Source organism: Hipposideros armiger, unplaced genomic scaffold (genome assembly GCF_001890085.2).
Source record: "Hipposideros armiger isolate ML-2016 unplaced genomic scaffold, ASM189008v1 scaffold_321, whole genome shotgun sequence".
Taxonomy (NCBI): domain Eukaryota; kingdom Metazoa; phylum Chordata; class Mammalia; order Chiroptera; family Hipposideridae; genus Hipposideros; species Hipposideros armiger.
In genome coordinates, this window is record NW_017731671.1 from 473,259 (window position 1) to 493,397 (window position 20,139).

The following is a 20,139-nucleotide window of genomic DNA, read 5'->3' on the forward strand; positions in this document are numbered from 1 at the left end:
CACACACACACACTCACACACACACACACACTCACACACACACACACACACACACACACACACACACACGGCTTGAGGCGGCCAGGCCTCAGGTTTTTCTCCACCAGGACTCTGAGCTGTGCAGACACAGGGCCTCCCCATACTGTACTCCAAGGGCATGGGCTCTGGAGTACCAGCTGGAAGATTCTGGGAGGCAGGTTTCCCCTTAGATTCAGGAAGGCTTGGAGGGTCTTCGCCCACACTGGGGGTCTTGGCTGGACCAGCAGCTATAACTACCCTTTGGTGGCTCAATTGGGAGAGAAGGCCTGGTCCCAGGGCACCTTTCTCTGTCCCAGGGTGGTGTCTGTAATGGTTCAGTGCTTGGGCTCAGGAGTGGCAGACCTGAGCTGGATCCCAGACTCTGCTGTATACCAGCTGGTGACTTTGGGCGCTGTTGGACTTCCCTGGGCCCCAGTCTCCTTCTCCATAAAGTAGGAATAAGCATGATCTGTACATCATGGGGCTGTGGTGGGAATTGACATAGACAATGCATAGAGAGCCCTTTGCCCATTGCGTGGCACAGTCAGACATAAAGCCTCTGTGATGCTGTGATGGTGGTGGTGGTGGTCATGGAGGAGATGGTGCTGATGGTGATGTTGGTGATGGAAACAGAGGTGATGGAGGTGATGGTGGTGGTGGTGATGGAGATAGAGGTGATGGAGGTGATAGTGGTGATGGTGGTGGTGGTGGTGGAGATAGAGGTGATGGAGGTGATAGTGGTGATGGTGATGGTGGTGATAGAGACAGAGGTGATGAAGGTGATAGTGGTGATGTGATGGTGGTAGTGATGGTGATGATGGCAGAGAGAGGGCTGGGTGGCAGCCCCTGGAGATGGCCCAGTTGGCCCCATGCATGCTTAGACATCCATCTTCATGGATCCTAGAGAGCCTTCTCATCCATATCACCTCTTCACAAGGGCCTGCTTAGGCAGGAAGGAGGAAAGCTGAGCTTTATGGAGAGGAAAATCGAGACTCCAAGAGGCCGATGGAGTCAGGAGTGGGTGTATATGCCACACACAGTGGGGTCCTGCTTTGCCCTTACCCCCGCTCATGGAGGCCAGTCCAGTTACCACACCACTACCTGGTGGGCCTGCCCTGGGAGCACCCAGAGGAAGAACGCTGGGATGTGGCGGCAGCTTGGGCTCTGGAGCCAGATGGACCTCAGTTTGAATCCACCAATGCTGCCCCCTAACACAAGTCCTCTTGATTCTGTAAGGCTCCATCTGCAGACAGGTTGGGGCCTGGGGGTGGGGCACTGCCAAATCCCAAAAGCTTCCAGTCATAGGCACATGGGCAGCTGGGGCCAGGAACTGGGCTATGGGCACAGGACAGAGGGAGATGGTCTAGGAGGTCGTCGGGAAGCAGGTCCAAGTGCTGAAATGCTGGGTGGTCCCTGGAAAACAGATCAAACGGTGGAGGCTGGCCGGGCACTGGGCAGTGGGTTGGGGGTGGTAGCCCCACAGTGAGGGGGGAGAGGAGAGAGGACAAAGTCCAATAACACAGTGTGACAGCTTTGAACAGGGCCAAGTGAGGCACAAAGCAAGTTAATACAAAGTGGGTGGAACTGAGAGCGAGGAGAGGGGGTGATCATGTGTGGTCCCAGAGGCCACGGCGACTCTTCCCGCCTGTGCTGGTGCAGGGAGGGTTTTGGTGGTGCTGGGTAGGGTGGCACTGGGCCTGTACAAGGCCTGGCTCTTCTGCTTCTAAAACTGATCTCAAATCCACCCCCTTCGTCCCACCTCCACCAGCATCCCAGGCCAGGCCAGGCCAGGCCAGGCCATCTTTCCAGCCTCCTTGTGGCCCTCTCTGCTCCACCCCTGCCCCTCCACCCACTCTCCCTTCAGCCCTCAGAGGGATGGCTTAAAGACACAGACCAAGCAAAGCACAGCACTCCTTACATAAACGCCCTTCCATGGCTTCCTTTTGCACTTGGACTAAAACCCAGGCTCCTTCCATGGGCTCTGCCAAACTCCATTCTCATCCCCCCTCCCTGCCCCAGGCTCAGCCACACTGGCCTCGTTTCTGTTCCTTAAATGCATCAAGCGTGTTCCAGCCTCTCAGGCTTTGCACACGCGACTGCTTCTACCTGGAGTGCTCTTCCCACAGATCGCCCATGGCGATGCCGTCTGAGTTTTGTTTCTATCTTAAACATCTCTTTCTTTAGAGAGGCTGAGGTGGTTTCTCCCCACTCCCACCATTCTCCCTTGTTTATTTACCTCCCAGCACTTTTTATTAATTTATTCAACGAATATATATCGAGCACCTAGTATGTTCCAGGCACTGTTCCAGGTGCTGGGGGATGACTGCGGTGAGAGAAGCAGACCACAGTCCCTGCTCTCTTACAGTCTTCTTTCAGGTTGAAGACAGACACTAAATCATAAAGATATAAATTCATAAATTATACAGTTTGTTTGGTGGTGATAAGAGCTATGGAAGCACAGAGGGAGAGAAAAATTAATTGACTCTTGTCTTTTTCCCTTGCTGGAGTGTTGACTTCTTGTGAATGAGGGCTGGTGCCAGACCTGGCTCATTCACCAGCGTAGCTCCAGAGATGCACAATGTGTGCACATAGTAGGTGCTCAGGAAATATTGTTGGACAAATGAATGAATCTTCAGGGAGAACAGGGCGTGCGATATGGAGGAGAGGGTGCTGCAGGGAGCGGCCTGGAGGAGGCAGCTCTAGAATCTGAGGAGGTCCGGTTTGGCCAGAGTGAGGGGCCAGTGGATGCATCAGTAGGCTCTGAGGCTGGCACAGCAGTGGGCAGACCTGGAGCCACCTCAGGGAGGATGTTTGTCAGCCCAGGGGTTGACACATGGCGGGCCGAGGTGCCTGGGAGCTTATGTAAGGCCCGTGGCTGTTTTTCTGGAACCGAGAGCAAAGCCCTGAGCTCGGGGGAAAAGTCTGCCTCCCTGACCAGCCGGGCGAAGTGGCAGGAGGTGCCAACTCCCGCCTATTGCCCCCGGGAGCCAGAGAAATGTCCAAATGCATCAGCTCTGGGCGGCTCAGCCGACAGCTTAGCAGCCACGGGTGGCAGCCGGGTGGGCGCCAGGGATTTGGGCCTCATCTCCGACTCCCACTGCCCAGCCCGGCACTGTCACGGTTCTAGGGCCCAGGAGACCCCCACGGATGAAGATCCAGGGATTGGTAGCCTCTAGGAGGAGGTGGTGAGGGGCAGGTTCTGAGGAGCGGCTGGTCTTCCCGACGTGGCCTTAGCCGGCTGTAGAGGGGCCAAGCGAGGCCATGGTCGGTCATCGCTGAGTCTGGAAGGCGGGTGCTGGGATCCTGGCCTCGAAGCACGCCCTAGTTCTCTACTTGCCTCACGGTGTAGCCTTGGCATGCCACTCGTTTCTCAGGGCCTCAGTTTCTCCATCTGTAAAGCAAAGAAGTTTGTGTGAAGGCCCTGGGTTCTCAGCTTTGTGAGGCAGTGGGTGGTGGGTCCCTGGGTCTTAGCTCCGCTGTCCTCAGGGATGCCTGCCCTGACTCCCTCCCGGCTTGCCTAGGTCCCCCGGTATCTGCTCCCACAGCACCCCGACTTCTCCTTGGTAACACGTGTCATCCTGGCAATAATATCTGCCCTTTCAACAACTTTCCCTTTTTTTTCTTGCAAATTTTCTTTACCTTCAATGATGCAACAAATCCACAACTCTAGTCTCATAAAAACCAACTAATATCACAACTACATTCTAGGAAGGTTTTCTTTCCCCCACTCTTGATCTCCCTAAACTGAGGCTCCTCGAGGGTGACCAGACTTGCTCCAGGACCACCAGCTTGGAAGTGGGTGACAACTCGCCTTCGCTGGGACCCTCAGCTCTTTCCTAATCCTCATGGCGGAGTGAGGGGGCGGGGCCTGCGCGCCTGATGCTGGGCTGTCTCCTTTCCAGGAAAGCTGGTTGGGGAGCGTGTGCCAGGACTGCTCCTGCCATGTGCCACCTCTTTTTCCCCCCAGGCTCCCTGCTCAGCGCTGACATGGCTGAGAGCTCCTTGCCGCCCTCCTCATCGACCTTGGCCCTGGCCCCTGAGCCAGGAGTCACAGAGCAGCCAGGGCCCCGGAGCCCCCCTCCCTCTCCTCCAGGCCTGGAGGAGCCCCTGGATGGAGCTGATCCGGACGTCCCTCACCCGGACCTGGCGCCCGTTGCTTTCTTCTGTCTGCGACAGACCACCAGCCCCCGGAACTGGTGCATCAAGATGGTGTGTAACCCATATCCTTTGTGTGGCCTGCACTTGTCGGGGCCCTGCCCGGGGCCAAGCTGCTGCCTGATGGAGCCCTGCCTGTCATGCCTGCCTCTGGTTAGGAGGTCTGAGGCCACCGGGGCCTGGGTGGTAGTGAGCGCGCGCAAGCGGTGGATCTGGGGAGGTGTCGGAGCGTGGAGGTTGGATTGATGAGGACCTGCTGGTGCAAACATTCTGGAAGTTTCCAACGGCAGGGGTCAATCCAGTGGCTGGCTGGCTCAGAAAGTCCTCAGATGTGAGCCCCAGCTCTGTGCTGGAACGCAGGACACAGAGCTCAGTCAGACCCCAGCCCAGCTCCCAGTGACTGAGCCATTTGATGGACTGTGACCACAGAGGTGCTGAGAGCTGTGATGTGGACCTGTGGGCATGGGCCTGAGGCAGTGAGGTTTCTCCTGCCCCATTCTCCTGGCTGGGCCTCTGTTTGGGGCCCAAAGCAGCAGAAGCAGCCTCATCACAAACCTGCCTGCCTTCACTTGCTGCCTCTAGTTTGCTCGTGTCACTCCCTACTTAAGTTCCTTTACCATTTCCCATTGCCCAGGGCAGCAAAGTCCTAACCCAGCCCACCAGGCCCTGTGCGCTCCCACACAGTCTCACTTCCTGCTACCCTGCTTGCCCTGTGCTCTTCCAGGCTTCAGGGCCATCTCATAGGCACTTCCTTTTGTCTGACATGCTTTTCCTCTCTCTCGTCACCTGGGCAAATCCTTTGTTGCATCCTTCAAATCTCAGTGTAAGTGTCACCTCCTCAGGGCAGCCCTCTGTGATTCCCCTTCAGCCTCCATTTGTTGTTACTATCTAGTTGTGGGATTCTGAATCCAACATTTGCCTCCTCCAAGGGTGACCAGGACACAGACTGAGCTTGTCTTGTTTGCTGCTGGACCTCAGCACCCAGCACAAGAGCACAGCCATGAGGGCTCCTTCAGTGTTTACTGGGCACACGCTGGCGATGTCTGAGCCGAGTCTCCAGTAATGAATGAATGGTGTCAAGTGGAGACGGCAGCGGCGATGGGGGGACGGCAGGAGCAAAGGGCTGGAGAGGAGGGGCTGAGGGCAGTTTGGTGTGGTTGGAGTGGAGGAGTGAGGGGCAGAGTGGAGACGTGAGGCTGGAGGGGTGGTGGGAGACATTGCAGGCCCCGTAGGCCGAGTGAGGAGCTGGCCTGTGTTCTGAGGGCACTGGGGACCTGGCGAAGTTTAAAGCAGGGGCGTAATGTGGCGAGATGTGTGTTTTAGAAGGACTGCTGACGGCAGTGTGGGAATGGATGGCGGGGGTGAGCCTGTGGCTGGGGGCTGGTGAGAAGGAGGCTTTGGGACCCAGGCATGGTGGCCTAATGGTTTTGGGGGTCCACCAAGCAGGACAGAGTCCCTGCCAGTGCTCGAGGCCACACTAGGTAGGGCCCGAGCTCAGCCCTTGACAACTGGGGTGCCCGGATACAGGCTGGAGGGCTGAGGCCAGCCCCCAGAAAGGCTGGGGGAGGCAGCCATGCTGAGCCCACGTCTGCTGGCTTCCCTGCTGTGTCGGGGGCTGAGGTGAGATGGACCCCAGACTCCCCAGACTGAGGAAACCAGAGGGTCTCTGCTGGACTTGGTGGAGTTCAGGGCTGGGAGCCTCTAGCTTGGTGGGGCTGGTCGAACCTTGATGTTCCTTCTGTGGGACAGTTCAGGAGGCCTCAGGCACCGTGAGAAGGTCTGCTCAGTAACTCAGTTCACCCACTGCTGTCTGACACCTGCCATGGGATGACGAAGGACAGAGAAGCAGATCTGGTCTGCCCTGGGGGGTGCCTGGGAGCAGGGGACACAAGGACCACCCATGGGAGCAGTTTTAGTACAAAACGTTGGGGAAACCTTAGGGACACACAGTGTGTGAGGGGCAGCCAAGCCAGAGGAGGGGGACCATGGGCGCTTTGGGCTTTTCAGGGAGAGAAAGCTGGCTGGGAGAGCAGGGAGACAGTGGAACCATGTCACAGGGACCTTGCATGGGTAGGACAACAGGGTTGATTCTGGCTCTGCCACTTAGGTGCTGTGTGACCTTGGGAAAGACACTTCACCTGTCTGAACCTTACGTAGTCTATATGGTCAATACTGCTCGGGGCTAGATGCAGAGGCATGGCTCAGATGACCTTGGCCTGGGAGTCTGACCCAGCTCACCCTCTGATAGGCTCTGGCAGACCTGGCTGGGCTGGAACAGCACTAAGCGTCCGAGTGTCACAAAGAAGCCCCTGGATGGAGAGCAGGTCTGGGTCATGTCTGCCATGAAGTAGGTGTGTGACTTTGCACAGTCCCCTGTCTCTGAGTCTCAGCACCTCCACTCCACCTAAAAAGGAGGGGCTGGATGAAATGCCCCCTCCGGTCCTGGGAGCCCAGAGTGCCAGCCACACTCGCCCACACCTTTGACCTCAGGCACCCAGGGCCCTGACCACTGAACAGAGCACAGAGACCCTTCCAGGTTGACACATTTCTGGCCTGTTGGGCAGACAGAGTCCCTGGGGTCCTCTGTTGTTTGCCCTCACCACCCCTTTAACCTCCAGCCTCAGGGTAAGTGAGAGCCTGGGGTTGGGGACAACTGTGGGGCTGTCCCAGAGGGGGAAGGGAGGGAAAGGGTCCAGATCCCAGGCAGAGCTGGGCTTGGTCCTCGCCTGTCTCAGGGGGAGCCCTGGGTCCAAGTGTAAGGTACTGCATGGGGTAGGACGTGAGGCCGAATTCAGCCCCTCCTGGAGGGACGCCTCACACCAGGAGCCCCTCAGAGCACCATCGGGCTCCCCAGGCCCCATGGCTAGAAGCTGCTGAGGCTGGGATGAGGGATGGAAGGATGGAGGTCTCCGCCTGAACTGGCTGCCTAACTGCTGGGCTGCCTTCTGGACCAGAGATCTGATGATTCTGGCATGGAACAGCCTCGAAAGTGTCAAGCTGTGGGTTGCTTGGACTCCAAACTTCTGTGATTGAATCTCAGCGTTCTAAGTTCAGGCCTAAAGCTCAGTGACACTAAAATTCTAAGTTTCTGTGATTCAAAGACTGTAAAATTGTGTGTTTAAATGTGTCTGACATTTGGTGGTTGCAATGGTGTCTGTTTGGGAGTTGGAGGACCCGTGATTGCGGGTCCTGTGAGCGTGATACTACAGCCTTGCCAAATTCACAGCCTGAGCCGGGTCAGTGGGGGAGAGGCCAAGGAGCGTTTCTACAAACGCAGACCCAGGAGACCTTGGTGTTCACAGGGGACCCCGGGAGCAGAGACTCGATCGTGGGGTGCTCAGGCTGGGCTTTAGGGGTGTGAGGTGTCTCTCATCAGATACTGGGTTCTAGGGTTCTTTACTGGCCAGAAACCTCCCCCCACCTCTCTTCCAGAGGGAGCTCAGGGAGGGAGCCATTCTTAACCTAGGGAACCGGTGAGGAGGAGGCTTTGACACAAGTGTCGTGCTCCTCAGTGGGGGCTCTGTTGACATTTTGGGTGTGATCATGTTTTGTGGTCTCGGCTGACTTGTACATTACAGGACGTTTGGTGTTCCTGGTCCCTAAATATTAGTAGGTAGTGTTCCTCAACCATTGTGACAACCATAAATGACCCTTCGCCTTTCCAGACACTGCAGGATTCTGCTCCCCATCAAGGACCCAAAGGAACAGTGGACGTGTCGGTATCAGGGTCAGGCTAGCGGGACCTGCTGTCATGACCAGCAGGCCCAGGGCAGTGTGGGAGGCCTGCCCCAGACAGACTGTCCTAAGCACCGCTGTCCTTGGTGCTGAGGGGCCCTGGCTCAGAGCCAGCTGCCCTTTGAAGCTTGGTGCTTCCTGACTCAGCTCCTCATCCAGCCCAGAGCTCAGCCCTGAGTCACCACCTGACTCACTGGAGATCCAGAGGCTGCTGGGACCCTCCCTGAGCAGGAAGCGTCCCCTCACCCACAAGTCAGCACCACTTTCTGCCTGGCCTAGCCCTTGGGCATGTGTTGTCAGCTGGGGTTTCAGCTGGGAGGTCTCTGGGTGGGAAATGTCAGGGATTGGTTGCACTGTTTGACTCATGGGGAGGTGGCATACGGTGTCAGACAGACCTAGGGGCTGCTCCTGCTTCATATTTGCTGGGTGATCATGGGCCAGTTTCTTAACCTCTCTGACCCCCCAGGGTCCCCACTTGTCAAACAGGGGGGTAATCCCCACTTCACAGGACTGTGCCAAAGACCAAAGCAGTACATAAGGCACATGTGAAAATGGAGCTGTGCAGACTAGAAAAACCGCCGCCTATGCGGTTGTCATTCTTATCATCTGTGCCCCAAAGATGAAGAGGGCTCGTGTGTATTGTGTAAACACACTGCTCATGGTAGATTCGGTAAGACATCAGACATCAAGTATTCAGATAGAACATAACACTTTCAGAGGACGTTGTTTCTAGAGAAAATCAAGATTCAATCTCCTATTTAGGTAAATCTGTGCCAGTTATGCTGCTAGTAGCCATGCCCTCATCCGTGCAGACATTGCTAATCCATCACAGCATCCTCCAGCAGGGCGCCTCTGGCAGCTGCACTAATCAGTTGGAAACCTATTTTCCACCTAGATTAGACTTTGGAGCCTTTCTTAGTGTAGCCCTCTGCATGTGGGGAAAGGGCCAGTGGTGCATATACTCATTCTAGTTTCCCCTCCCTGAGCCTAAGTTTTTTTCATCTCTGTAATGGGATGGTTAAAGATGGTTAGAGATGATTCCTGTAAAGCACTCAGTGGTCTGCACACAGAGGAGGTACTCAGGGATGACAATAATGAGAGCTGGCACTTACTGTGCTGAACCCTTTGTGTGCATCATCACCTTGAACCCTTATAATCACCCAGAGGCAGGTGCCAGCATAGCCCCATTTTACACACGAGGAACGTGAGGCTCAGAGAGGCTGAGTAACTTTTTTCCAGGGTTGCGCAGCCAGGATGTGGTAGAGCAGGGATGAAAACCTCGATTTCTCTGCAACCCCAGCCTCAGCTTTTATCTAGGATGCTCCCGCTGCTGCTGCTGCTGCTGCAGCCTGAAGAAGCACCGGTTCTCCATGCTCCACCGGGGCAGGAAGGTTGGCTTCATGGTTTCAGATGGCCAGGTGAGAGTCTCCCTGAGTTCCAGCATCTACATTTGGCAGCCACCTCACTGTGGCTTGCCTGGGGCCACCCCCTTGAGGAGTTTGCAGCCCCCCACCTCCCAGCTTTCATGGGGCTGCAGCCTCCCCCTCCAGCCAGAGCTGAGCCAGCTCTTCTGCTGCTTGCAAATCATCCATGCATGGTGGGAAGCTAGTTGGCTGTGAAGGCTGCCTCTCTGATGGGCAGGGGGAGGGTGTCAGCCTCAGCAGTGGGGAGACAGGAAGCTCCAGCTGCCAGTGACCTTGGATAGGTCACTCCCCCTCCCTCTCTCACCCTCAGTCTCCCTGTCTGCAGGATGGGAGAGTTGGTTAGCGAGGTCAGGAAGGGGCTGCCCTTCAAAAAAAGGAAGGGTCTGCCCAGGGTACCTGTCTCCCTGCCACCCTCCTCAAGGAGCATTTCAGTGGTGTCTGGAGGGATACCTGGGCTCCGCGTTCCTTGTAGGGGGCTCACTCGCTCTCTGCCTTTGTGTCTGTGCTCCTGGTTTCATCTGCCCCCCTTCTGTCTGCTTCTGGTGCCCTGCCTGGCTCTGCCCCTCTGCTTGCTAGGTTGGGGTCTGTGGGTGCTCTCGCTTTGAAGTTCACCTTGCCTAGACCCCTGCCTCTCGAACCCTCTGACCTCACCCATCACTGAGCAGGAATAGGGCAGGGCCCACTGTCTCATCGTAGCCCCGCAGTGACAAGTCTTGTGCTATTTACGGTGAGGGTTTGGCTGGTTTGTTGAGGGGGTGAAGGGCTCTGTTCACCCATCATTCACTCACCTGTTCATGAGATCATTCAACGGGCCTTTACTGAGCGTGTGCCATATACCAGGACATGCGCAGAGGACGCCGTGGCCATTTTGTGCAGGTCACTCTGGCTCCCGTGGAGAGATCAATTTGGAGAACATCATGAGAGGCCACCCATGGGGTGGAGGAATACGGTGGCCTAGGGTGCTGGCAGGGCCTGGAGAGGAGGGTCTGAGTGGAGATGTGGCTGAGTTGGGGTTGGGATTGGAAACAGAGGACTCAGAGTTGGCACAGGGACTGTGGCTTGCTTACCGTGTGAGGACCTGCTCCTGGCTTCTTTGCTAAGGGTCCTTGGACAAGTCTCTTGCCTTTGCTAAGCCTCTGTTTGCTCATCTATGAAATAGGGGGTCATAGTGACCCTGGTTGGGAATGTCAAAGGGTCACGTGAGAATCAGGGCAAGCGCTGACTGGCAAACTGTTGAGTGCTGTGCAGCAGCTGTGTGCCCACTGGGTTTGATGGTGGAGCTGGCAGGGAGTCACCTGGGGTGGCCATGGCTGCAAGTGGTGCCCCGCCCCTGGACAGGGTCCTGAAGGCCGAGGGCAGCTGGACCCTGTGTCCTTGATGATGGTTTGAGAGGCCTGGGCTACTCCTGTCATTTAGTCCATCCACTTGCTCTGGGCAGGCTACCTATCATCTTGCTGCTCCAGACGGGGCCTTGGGCCACCGGGTAAAGGGCTCTAGGACCTTTCTGAGGGCTCCTGACTATCAGGAAGTCCCCGCTTAATCTAACCTCCATCCCTCCTGTCCTGAGCCCTTTCCCTGTGGCTGGGTTGTTGAGAGCATCTGGGGCTGAGTTCTTCCATCTCTTCCTGTCTAAACAGGCTGCTCCCAGGATCTCACCCCTCTGGCCCCACGTGACAGCTGGTGTCACCCCTCTCCCCTCCCTTGCACAGTAGACAGTACTGGCCAGGAGCCCAAAGCTGTGCAACCTTGGGCCATGACCTCTCCCTTAGACCCACTCTCTCCTTCTTGCCTGCCTTCCTGCTCAGGGATTCCTGGGACACCTCTGTGTGTGGACACCAGCTGTTAAGTGCTGGGCTGTGTCCCGCTCCCTGCCCTCCTGCCTGCCTTCTTTCCTTTGTTTATTCTTTCCTCACTCAAAGACCTTCCGTGGCTCTCAGTCACTTGCCTGGATCTGAGGCCTCCCAGAGTCCACACTGGTTGTCCTCCAGTCTCTTTCCTGCTCTTTCCCTTCCTGCACTCTGCTTTGAAGCCCAAACACGCTGCCAATGGTTCCTGAGGCCCCCTGTCCCCTGCCTTAGCTTATGCTGGGTCTGCCCCTGCCATGCCCACCCCCCACCTCTAGGGCTCCAAATCCCTCCAGTCCCACCAGGCCCAGCTTCTGGCCACCACCTGCAGAGTTTCCTTTAGACCAGGGGTCCGCAAACTGTGGCTCGTGAGCCACATGTGTCTCTTTGGGTACGTTCCGTCTCAAAAGCTTGCCGACCCCTGCTCTAGACCCTCTCAGCCCTTTATGAGTCCTTCCCTGTCCTCCAAGCTTCCTCCTGCGTCAGGGGAATTGTTGCTTTATCTCCACCAGGCAGGAGGCCCCAGAGGGCACTGTGGCTCTCACTCTCTGTCTCTAATGGGCAGCACAGGCCTGGCACTATGGGCTTCTGCATCACTTTCCAGTTCACACCCGCAGTGACCTCTCAGATTCTCGCAGCACCTCCCGTGAGGTAGCAGGGCCGGGAGTGTACTAACTCCCCATTCAACAGCTGGGGAGACTGAGGCCCAGGAAGGGAGCATGACTTGCCGAAGGTCACACGTCAAGTAGTCGGCAACGCCAGGGTGGACTGGAGCCCAGGACTCCAGACTCTCTGGCCGGTGCTGTGCCCACCCAGCCTGCTCATGGCTGGGGAAGGGGTTCTTTAGGGGAGGGTATTCCCTCCTCCTTCAGCCCTAGCCTAATGGGAATGCCCAGACGGGTAGCAAGTATTGCTGGAAGGAGCAACACATGTTTGGGAAATTGTCCGTTTCCCTCCATCTGGTGTAGTGAAGGTTGTTTTTCTTCAAAGTAGAAGTCAGCATCAAGCTGTTCTCTGGGGATGCTCATGGCGGCCGGAGTACATGCTGCACTGTCATTGGTCATTAGGGCAGCTGGACAGCCAGTCAGAGGAGGCTGGTTGGGCAAGGGAGGGTCTGACCTGCAGGGCAACCTCAGGAACTGTCACATGGATATTTCTGTAGAGAGAGCTACAGTAGAAGCCGCCCCTGACCAAGGCTGGGGCATTGATGTAGCCTACCTGGAGGAGGAGGCATTTGGCCTGGGTGTTGCTGCATAAGTAGGAGTTTTCCAAGAGACTAGCTGAGGGATGGTATTCTAGGTAGAGGGACTAGTGTAGAGAAAAATGAGTTTAGTGTGGCTGGAACAGTGAAACGGGCTGGATAGCAGGGTGTGGGATGCCAGGTTGGAGCTTGCTCTTGATCTTGTGGGCACTGAGAAGCTATTGATGGGTGTCTAGTAGGGAAGGAATGTGGATAAATTCATTTACTACAATGGCCACTCCTAGAGCAGATTGGAGGGTGCTTGAGAGACTGTGGCCTGGAGACCATGCAGGAGGCTACTGCAATGGATATTGATTGATTGATTCATTGATTCATTGACTCATCCATTCAACAAGTGTTTATTGAAGCGGGCTATGTGTGGGACACTGTTCTAGACTTGAGTGAAGGTGCCTTCAGGGCTATTCAGCCATGTTGGGCGGAGCCACAGTATTCCAGGTCTGGACACCCAGTGGTAACCCGGAGGAGGCGCCAGTCTGATGGGGGAGGCAGTGTCACACCTGAGCCATACTCCTGTGGAGCAAAATGGGGTAAAGGCTGGGCAGAGGGAGCCTGGAGGATGGAGTGGTCAGCCTGTCCTGACTGAGGACGTCACAGGAGCTGGCTGATGAAGAAGGGAGGCCTTAGAGCCAGGGCTGGAGGGACTTTGTTGGGGGGAGCGGTGGTGGGCAGGGGCTGGCATCCCAGCTGAGGAAACAGCCTGGTCAAGGGCTCTGAGCTGAGTTGGGGGTCACCAGGGACGCTGATAACAGCCTGGAGCGAGGGCTGAGTATGGAAGGACATTTGGGGTTGAGATTCTGGAAGGTAAAGGGGAGGGCTGAGCTGGGGAGGGCACTGGCGTTCACGAAGGACCTACTGTGCGCTGAGGGTGGTTCATATGCCCAGCAACTCAGCCAGCTCTGGAGATTGCCCTCTGGACACAAAAAGCCCAGAGAGGGGGAATGTCCAGGTTACCCAGACTGGCAGTGGCCGAGTGGGGTTTGGCTGGCGCCCTGGCCTGTCAGCCCGGTGAGTCCCATGAGTCCTGCGGGGAAGTCTTGTTGTAATTGATATAGAGCAGAGACTTAGGAAGAGGGCTGGCTGGCTAATGAGGAGCCCGCCCCTCCTGGGGCATTTAAAACATGATTGGAATTTTATAAGTCAGTCCAGCCTAGGCTCCCGCTTCTATGTCAGAAGCCAGCTTTGACCTGCCGCCTCCCTCAGACCGCCTCGCCATCCTGCTGGGAGAAAAACAGCCACGTTTGTTTCCCTCGGAGAGAAATCAATACGTCTTTTTAATCAGCCGGAATGTCTTCCTGCTAACCTCTCTCCAGCTCTCCTGTGGGGCTGCCTTCCACATTCTGTCCCCATCTGTCTGTAGAGCCATGCTTGGCTCCCCTGTTCTCTCTCTTCTCTCCCCAAGTTCAAATCCTGATTCTGGCACTTACTGCTGTGTGATACTAAGCAAACAGCTTGGCCTCTCTGGGCACCATTTCCATCTAGAGGAACCAGGAAGAGAAGGCTTGGCTGACTGTGAGGTGCCGTAGGAATGTGAGGGCTTGGGGTGCTGGGCTGGGAGGAGAGGGCGGGGTAGAAGTGGACAGAGCAGGGTGCCCAAGGGCTATCCTTGTCTTCTCCAGGAGAGCAATAAGGGAGGCTCCCACTCACTCACTCATCCATCCATCCGTCCACCCACCCACCTATCCATCCATTTATCTATCTTTCTACCTCTTCTCCATTTATCCACCCACCCACCCCATCCACCTATTCAAACCTTACATTCATGCATTCATCCACCCACCTCCCCAACCAACCATCTACCCAAGAACACTTAACAAAGGGTCTTGAATGCCAAATCAAAGAGTTTGGAAACTCTCCGGAAGGCATGGGGAGCCACAGAAGCCCTTCAGTTTTAGAGGAGCCCTCTGGTTGCTGTGTGGAGGATGTATCATAGGAGGCAAGTCTGGAGGAGGAGGCTGGTGAGAGACTGAGGAATGAGTGAGTGCTGCGTGCCTAGGGCAATGGGGGTGCAGAGGAGTGGAAGGAGGGGAGAGATTTCGGTGGTGAAATGTTCAGGTCTCTGAGATGGATGTGGGGACAAGGGAGAGGGAGACCCTTGAGGGTTCTAGTCTGGACGGCTTCTGGGATTGGTGGTGGCTGGGGTTTGTTCATTGGGATGGGAAGCAGGGGGAGAATTTGGTGGTCTGGGGAGAAGGTGACATACCCATTTTGGACACGATTAATTTGAGGTTCCTAAATATGCCCCAAGCAATGTCTGGGAGGCTTGCTGCTTAGCAGTGAGTAAGCCTGGGGCTGGGACAGACTCAGGGCTGGTCAGCCCAAGGATTGTCATTAAGACAATGGAGTGGTATGGGGTCAAGGACAGGATAGGGGAGACTGGGGGTTGGAGAGCCTGAGAAGTCCAGCATTTAAGAGATGGAGCCCTCAAAGTAGGAGGAGGACCTGGCCAGGGCCTTGTGGTATCCCCAGAGTCCAAGGGGGAGAGAGTTTCTAGAACAAGGGTCTTAAATTCAGGTTCGTGAACTTGGATGGGAACAGGATGCATGTTTATTTTCACTGACCTCTGACTGAAATGTATCATTTCTTTCTATCGAGAATGGAGGTAACAAACCACGGTGGGATTACTGGCAGCTCTGGTGACGGTCACCAGTGGCAATCACTGATATTTCCATGTCACATCGTGGTGGTTGTAGAGCTAGTTGAATGTCATTGACAGTCATCACTGCTTCACAGTCACACAGCCTCAGACCCACCACTGGCTCTGGTTATTCATTGTTTTGACAATGAAGCACGTATAGTTCTCTATCACAAATTTGTTTTCTTCAAAAATATTTTGACAACAATTTTAACAGAACTGGTTCCCTTCCTTCCTAATCTTAAGCATTAAAAAAAGTGTACACACTTTAAAACATCATTCTGAGAAGGGGCTTGTGCGCTTCCCAAGGGGGCACAGGAAAGCGTAAGAACTGTTGCAGATAAGAACTGTTGCAGACGCGTGGTCGGCCGTGCCCGATGCAGCTGGCCCTGTGGGCGAGGAGGGGGTGTCACTCGTGGTGGTGTGTGCAGGTGTAGGGAGGACTTCAGGGCTCTGATGCCTATGTGACCGTGTCCCATGTGTGTGGTCGGGGAGGGCAGAGGAGATGTGTTTGGGGGAGAGGCCCCCAGGAGGCCAAGAGAGAATGTCGTCACCCTCTATCCAGCCCTCACCCTCTTCGTGTCTCCACTGAGTATCTACTTGTGGTTTCTGAAGGGCAGGAGGCCATTTCTTCTTCATCTGGGGTTCCCAGAGCCACTGTGGGCCTCACGCAGTGAGGGGGTGCTAAGTAAATGAATACAGAAGGATGGGCGTTAAAAGGAGAGGAGGCTGCAAAGCCCTCCAAGAGCAGAAACCCCCCCTTAGCCTCCTTGATGCCTCCAAGTGACAGGGACCTCTCTCCCTCCTGGGGCTGCAGTACCCCTGAGCAGCTGCTCCATGCAGGGCACAGAGAGGGATGGGCACGCTCTGCCCTTGGAGAGCACAGCCTGGTTGGGGGTGAGAAGTCAAGACAGATCACACTCAGTTTGTAGCTGCTACAAGGTGGGGGGCAGGAGGGGCATCCAAGGCCCAGAGGAGGCATCTGCACCCCCTGCCTTGGACCCAGGAGACTTCCCTGCAGGCACACCTTCTTGTGGGTGGACTCCTGAGGCTGGCTCAGCCCACAGGCAGTGGGACGCTGGGCCTTCTTTTCAGCTGTGGCTGAAGCGGCGGCACCTGGAGAGTGTCCTTGCTAGAGCTTCCTTCCCAGGGCCCATCCGCCCCGGGGTTTTCTGCTAAGCTGACAGCCCCTGTTCCCTTGTCATCGCCTCCCCCACTCCTGCTGTCTGCACTGGGCACTGTGGCCTGCTGGGCATCTGGGAATCAGAGACTTTGGCCAAATTCAATGAGTTTTCAAATTATGGGGACTTGAAGAAGCGGGGTTGGGGACAGGGACAAGGAAGGAAGGGAGGGTTCACTCCCTCCTTCCCTCCCCCTAGGGGGTCTCAGCCTGCTGAGGCTCCATGGTTTATAAGCAGAACCCATCAGCCCGGGCAGGGCCGTGTGGCATGTAGAGAGCTCCCCGTCCCTGGAGGCATGTAAGCAGAGAGAGGCCTAGGACCACCTGCCCAGCAGGTCTGTCCACTTTATGAAGCAACTTTATGTCCCGGCTCAGCCACTGTGTCACCTTGGGCAAATCCTGCCGTCTCTGGACCTTTACTTTCCTATCTGTAAAGTGGGTGTGATAGATAATATCTGCCATGCCTACCTCCCAAGGCTCCCATGGGCATGAGCGGAACAAATGCTTAAACAAATGGAAGACGGGATGGTGTGAAGTGCAAATCCCGTCTCTGTCCCTCACTAGCTGTGGCCTTGGGCAAGTCTGTGAAACTGGGATGACGCCCCTCCCTGGCAGGGTTGTGGGGAAGGTTCCGTGACAGTAGGCTCCCCAGCAGGTGCTTGTGGTTTTTCCATTGTTGCATCTTTCTTTTTTCATTATAACAGCTGTGCTTTATCATTGCTTGTTACACTTTTTATTCATGGAAAACACGTGGGCAGTAGAGCTCACGAATCTTAATGTCCAGCTCAAGGCACCTTCCCACATAAACACCCCTGCAACCCCACTCAGGCCAAGACTGTCTCCAGCCCCCGGAAGCTCCCTCACCCCCGCCCCCAATGGATACTCCTCCCAAGTTACCATTGCTCTGGCCTCCTTCGTGGAGGTTAACTCTTACTGATTTTTCACTCTATACAGAGGGTGCCAAAAAATGTAGACACATTTTAAGAAAAGAAAAAAACTATTAAAATAGTAATACTCAATATATACCGATAACAAACGATGACTACAAGTCACGTTTGACTTCTGCAATTACAAGAGGTGCTCAAAGTGGATACCATCAGCGTCCAGACACTTGTGATTATGGCGAACTACTGCTTGAGCAACGCTGACCCAAGTGCCCACTTGTATACGTATTTTTTGGCACCCCCGGTGTATACTTGGATTCACACACTCTTTGCTCCTCAGCACCTGGCTTCTGTTATGGGTAACTCACAGCATGATGCCTGTGAGTGCCACCCAAGCTGCTGTGTGTAGCAGCAGTTTGTTCTTTTTCATCGCTGGGTAGTATTCCATTGAGTGGATGGACCACAAAGTTTCCCAGCCTTGGCATTGTTGACATTTGGGGCTGGATAATTCTTCATGGCGGGGGGACTGTCCTGTGCACTGTAGGATGTTTAGCAGAGGGATGTTTATCCCTCTTCTGTACCCACTAGATGCCAGTGCCCGCCTTCCTAAGTTGTAACAATCAAAAATGTCTCCAGATGCGGCCACGTATCCCAGGGGGGTCAAAGTCATCTGCGGTCTGACTCATTCTCCTGAGGGTGGGCACTTGAGTTGCTCCCTGGTCGGGGCTGTTATGTCAGCATTTCTCTGGGGTGTGGACCCAGGAGCAGCACTGTTGGATCCTAGCGTGGGCCTCTGTTTTGCTTTAATAGATGCTGCCAAGAAGCTTTCCAGTGGTTATTATTCATTAAGAAAAGTTTAATGAATGAATGAATGAGTGAATGAATGAATGAATGAGTGAATGGATATCTTCTTTAAAGCTCAGGGCCTGGAGCATAGATGACATTCAAAACGATAGCCACTGTTAGCTACTTCAGCGCAGGCTACACAGCCTCACATCGAGCCGGGTCCTGGAAGAGGGATGCGCGCTGGGCACCTGGGGCAGCAGTGAGCCTGATTCTCTCAGTATATGGGTATAGTAGGTGCTCCGCGATGTTCGTGCTTCTCACAGGAGCACAGAGCTGGACCAAGAGCCGGGGTTTAGAACCTCAGGCCCCAGCCTGTGAAGGCCCAAGGCCTGAGCTCCCACCCCACTGGGGACCGAAAGGCCCACCTTTCCTGCCCCACTAGTCCAGGAGGATGCAGCCTCCCACCCCCTTCCTCCACTTGATTTATTTAGACAACTGAGACACAGCCTGGAAACGGATCAGATTTGGGATTTGACAAAAATAAAAACAAACTTGGCCGCCCCAGCCAAACCCAGCACTCCGCCCGCCACCCACCCTTCCAGGGCCCCCCAATTACAGAAACGGAGACTGTCAGCAGGGCCTACAGGATGGAGGGTGGCGGTTGCCATGGCAACCATGCAGGCCTCTGGCTCCTGTTCCTGGAGAGGAGGCTGCCCCAGGGGGCCTGCTTGGGTGTCAGGAACTGCCCCCTCCATTTGGCCACTCTCCTCTCTGGGAAGTGGCAGGTTTGAGGGGACCCCTGGCATGGTGCCTTACCTGGTGACCCTGTTCCCCCAATTCACATCTTGGGCTTCTCAGGACTCAGCAGTCAGGACATGGGGTGGAGTTATGGTTCTGATCCAGGTTGGCCTCTTACTGGGGCTTGGAGGCTGGCCCCCTCCCCTTGCCGGCTTCCCCTCCCACTATCTCTGCAGATATGCCCTTCTTTCCTGGGCACAGGCAGGGGCGAGATGTGCCCCTTCCTGACCCCATTAGGCACAGCCAGATGGGCTGATGCAGGGCTCACGGCTGACCCAGGCCCACTCGAGAGGAGACAGTGTGGGTGAAAAGCGAAAAGCAAATATTCCACTGAGCTCATGCCAGTCGAGGGTCCCTCGTATTCCAGGCCCTGGCCCAGGGGCTGCAGAGCATGTGGTTGAGCACTTGTGATTTGGTGTCAGCAGGACGTGGGTTCAAATCCCACCTCTGCCACGTCACATACCCACTGCATGAACCTGGGCAGCTGTGGGCGGAGCCCTGGAGCCAGCTCCTGGTGCCTCTGTTTCATTATCTGTAAAAAGAGGGTGACAGTAGTTCCCCTTGAGCAACTGCTTAAGCTCTGGGGTGACTCTCTGCATTGCCAGGCCTGAACAGATCCATGTTTCTGAAAGGCTGTGAGTGACGATTCGGCACACTGCGAGACATCCAAGGGCGGCGGTTCTCAACCTGTGGGTCGCGACCCCTTTGGGGGTCGAACAACCCTTTCACAGGGGTCGCCTAAGACCATCGGAAAACAAAAAGATATTTACATTACGATTCATAACAGTAGCAAAATTACAGTTCTAGAGTAGCAACAAAAATAATGTTATGGTTGGGGGTCACCACAACATGAGGAACTGTATTAAGGGGTCGCGGCATTAGGAAGGTTGAGAACTGCTGATCTAGGGCGTTGGGATAGCATCTCTTATTTCTACCCAAGGTCATGTTAAGTAATCAGCAGATAAGGCCAATACAGGGTTATCAGTTCTCTGCCAGTGAGGTGTTTATTTCCCCCTGAAGGCCAAAGAACAGGAGACCCTGGGCCCTGTTATAGGAGAGGTTGGCAAGGCGAGGGGTTGTGTCTGCTGCACAGCACATGACAGGCCCTGGTCCCTCGTCCATAGCTGCACCGGCCCTGCGTTCGGGGCCTCTGGGCGCCCTGCCTCATGTGCTTGCAGTAAGGTTTAAATGAGATAACATATGCTGTTTGATTAGAAAGCTCCTTGGCAAACGAACGTTAAGAACACTTTAGAAATGTTTGCCATTATTGCCGTTTTCGTTCTTGTTAACCCGGGACCTGGCACACAGCCGGCACTCAATATATGCTCATTAATTCACTGCTGGGCTTGGAGGCCCCAGTTCTGAGGACCTGAGGACCATGGGAAGCGTGAGCAGAGCAGTGGGGACAGGGGAGGGGTGGGG

At 55.3% G+C, this 20,139-nt stretch overlaps 1 protein-coding gene across 1 annotated transcript in view; it reads left to right on the forward strand.

Moving 5' to 3' along the window:
* CACNA1I (calcium voltage-gated channel subunit alpha1 I) overlaps window positions 1-20,139 on the forward strand; it is a 110,034-nt gene that overhangs the window by 6,334 nt on the left and 83,561 nt on the right. Inside the window, exon 2 of the mRNA XM_019660538.1 lies at window positions 3,986-4,238. Coding sequence (XP_019516083.1) covers window positions 4,006-4,238 — 233 coding nt within the window. The 5' untranslated portion in view covers window positions 3,986-4,005. The remainder of the gene's footprint in view (window positions 1-3,985; window positions 4,239-20,139) is intronic.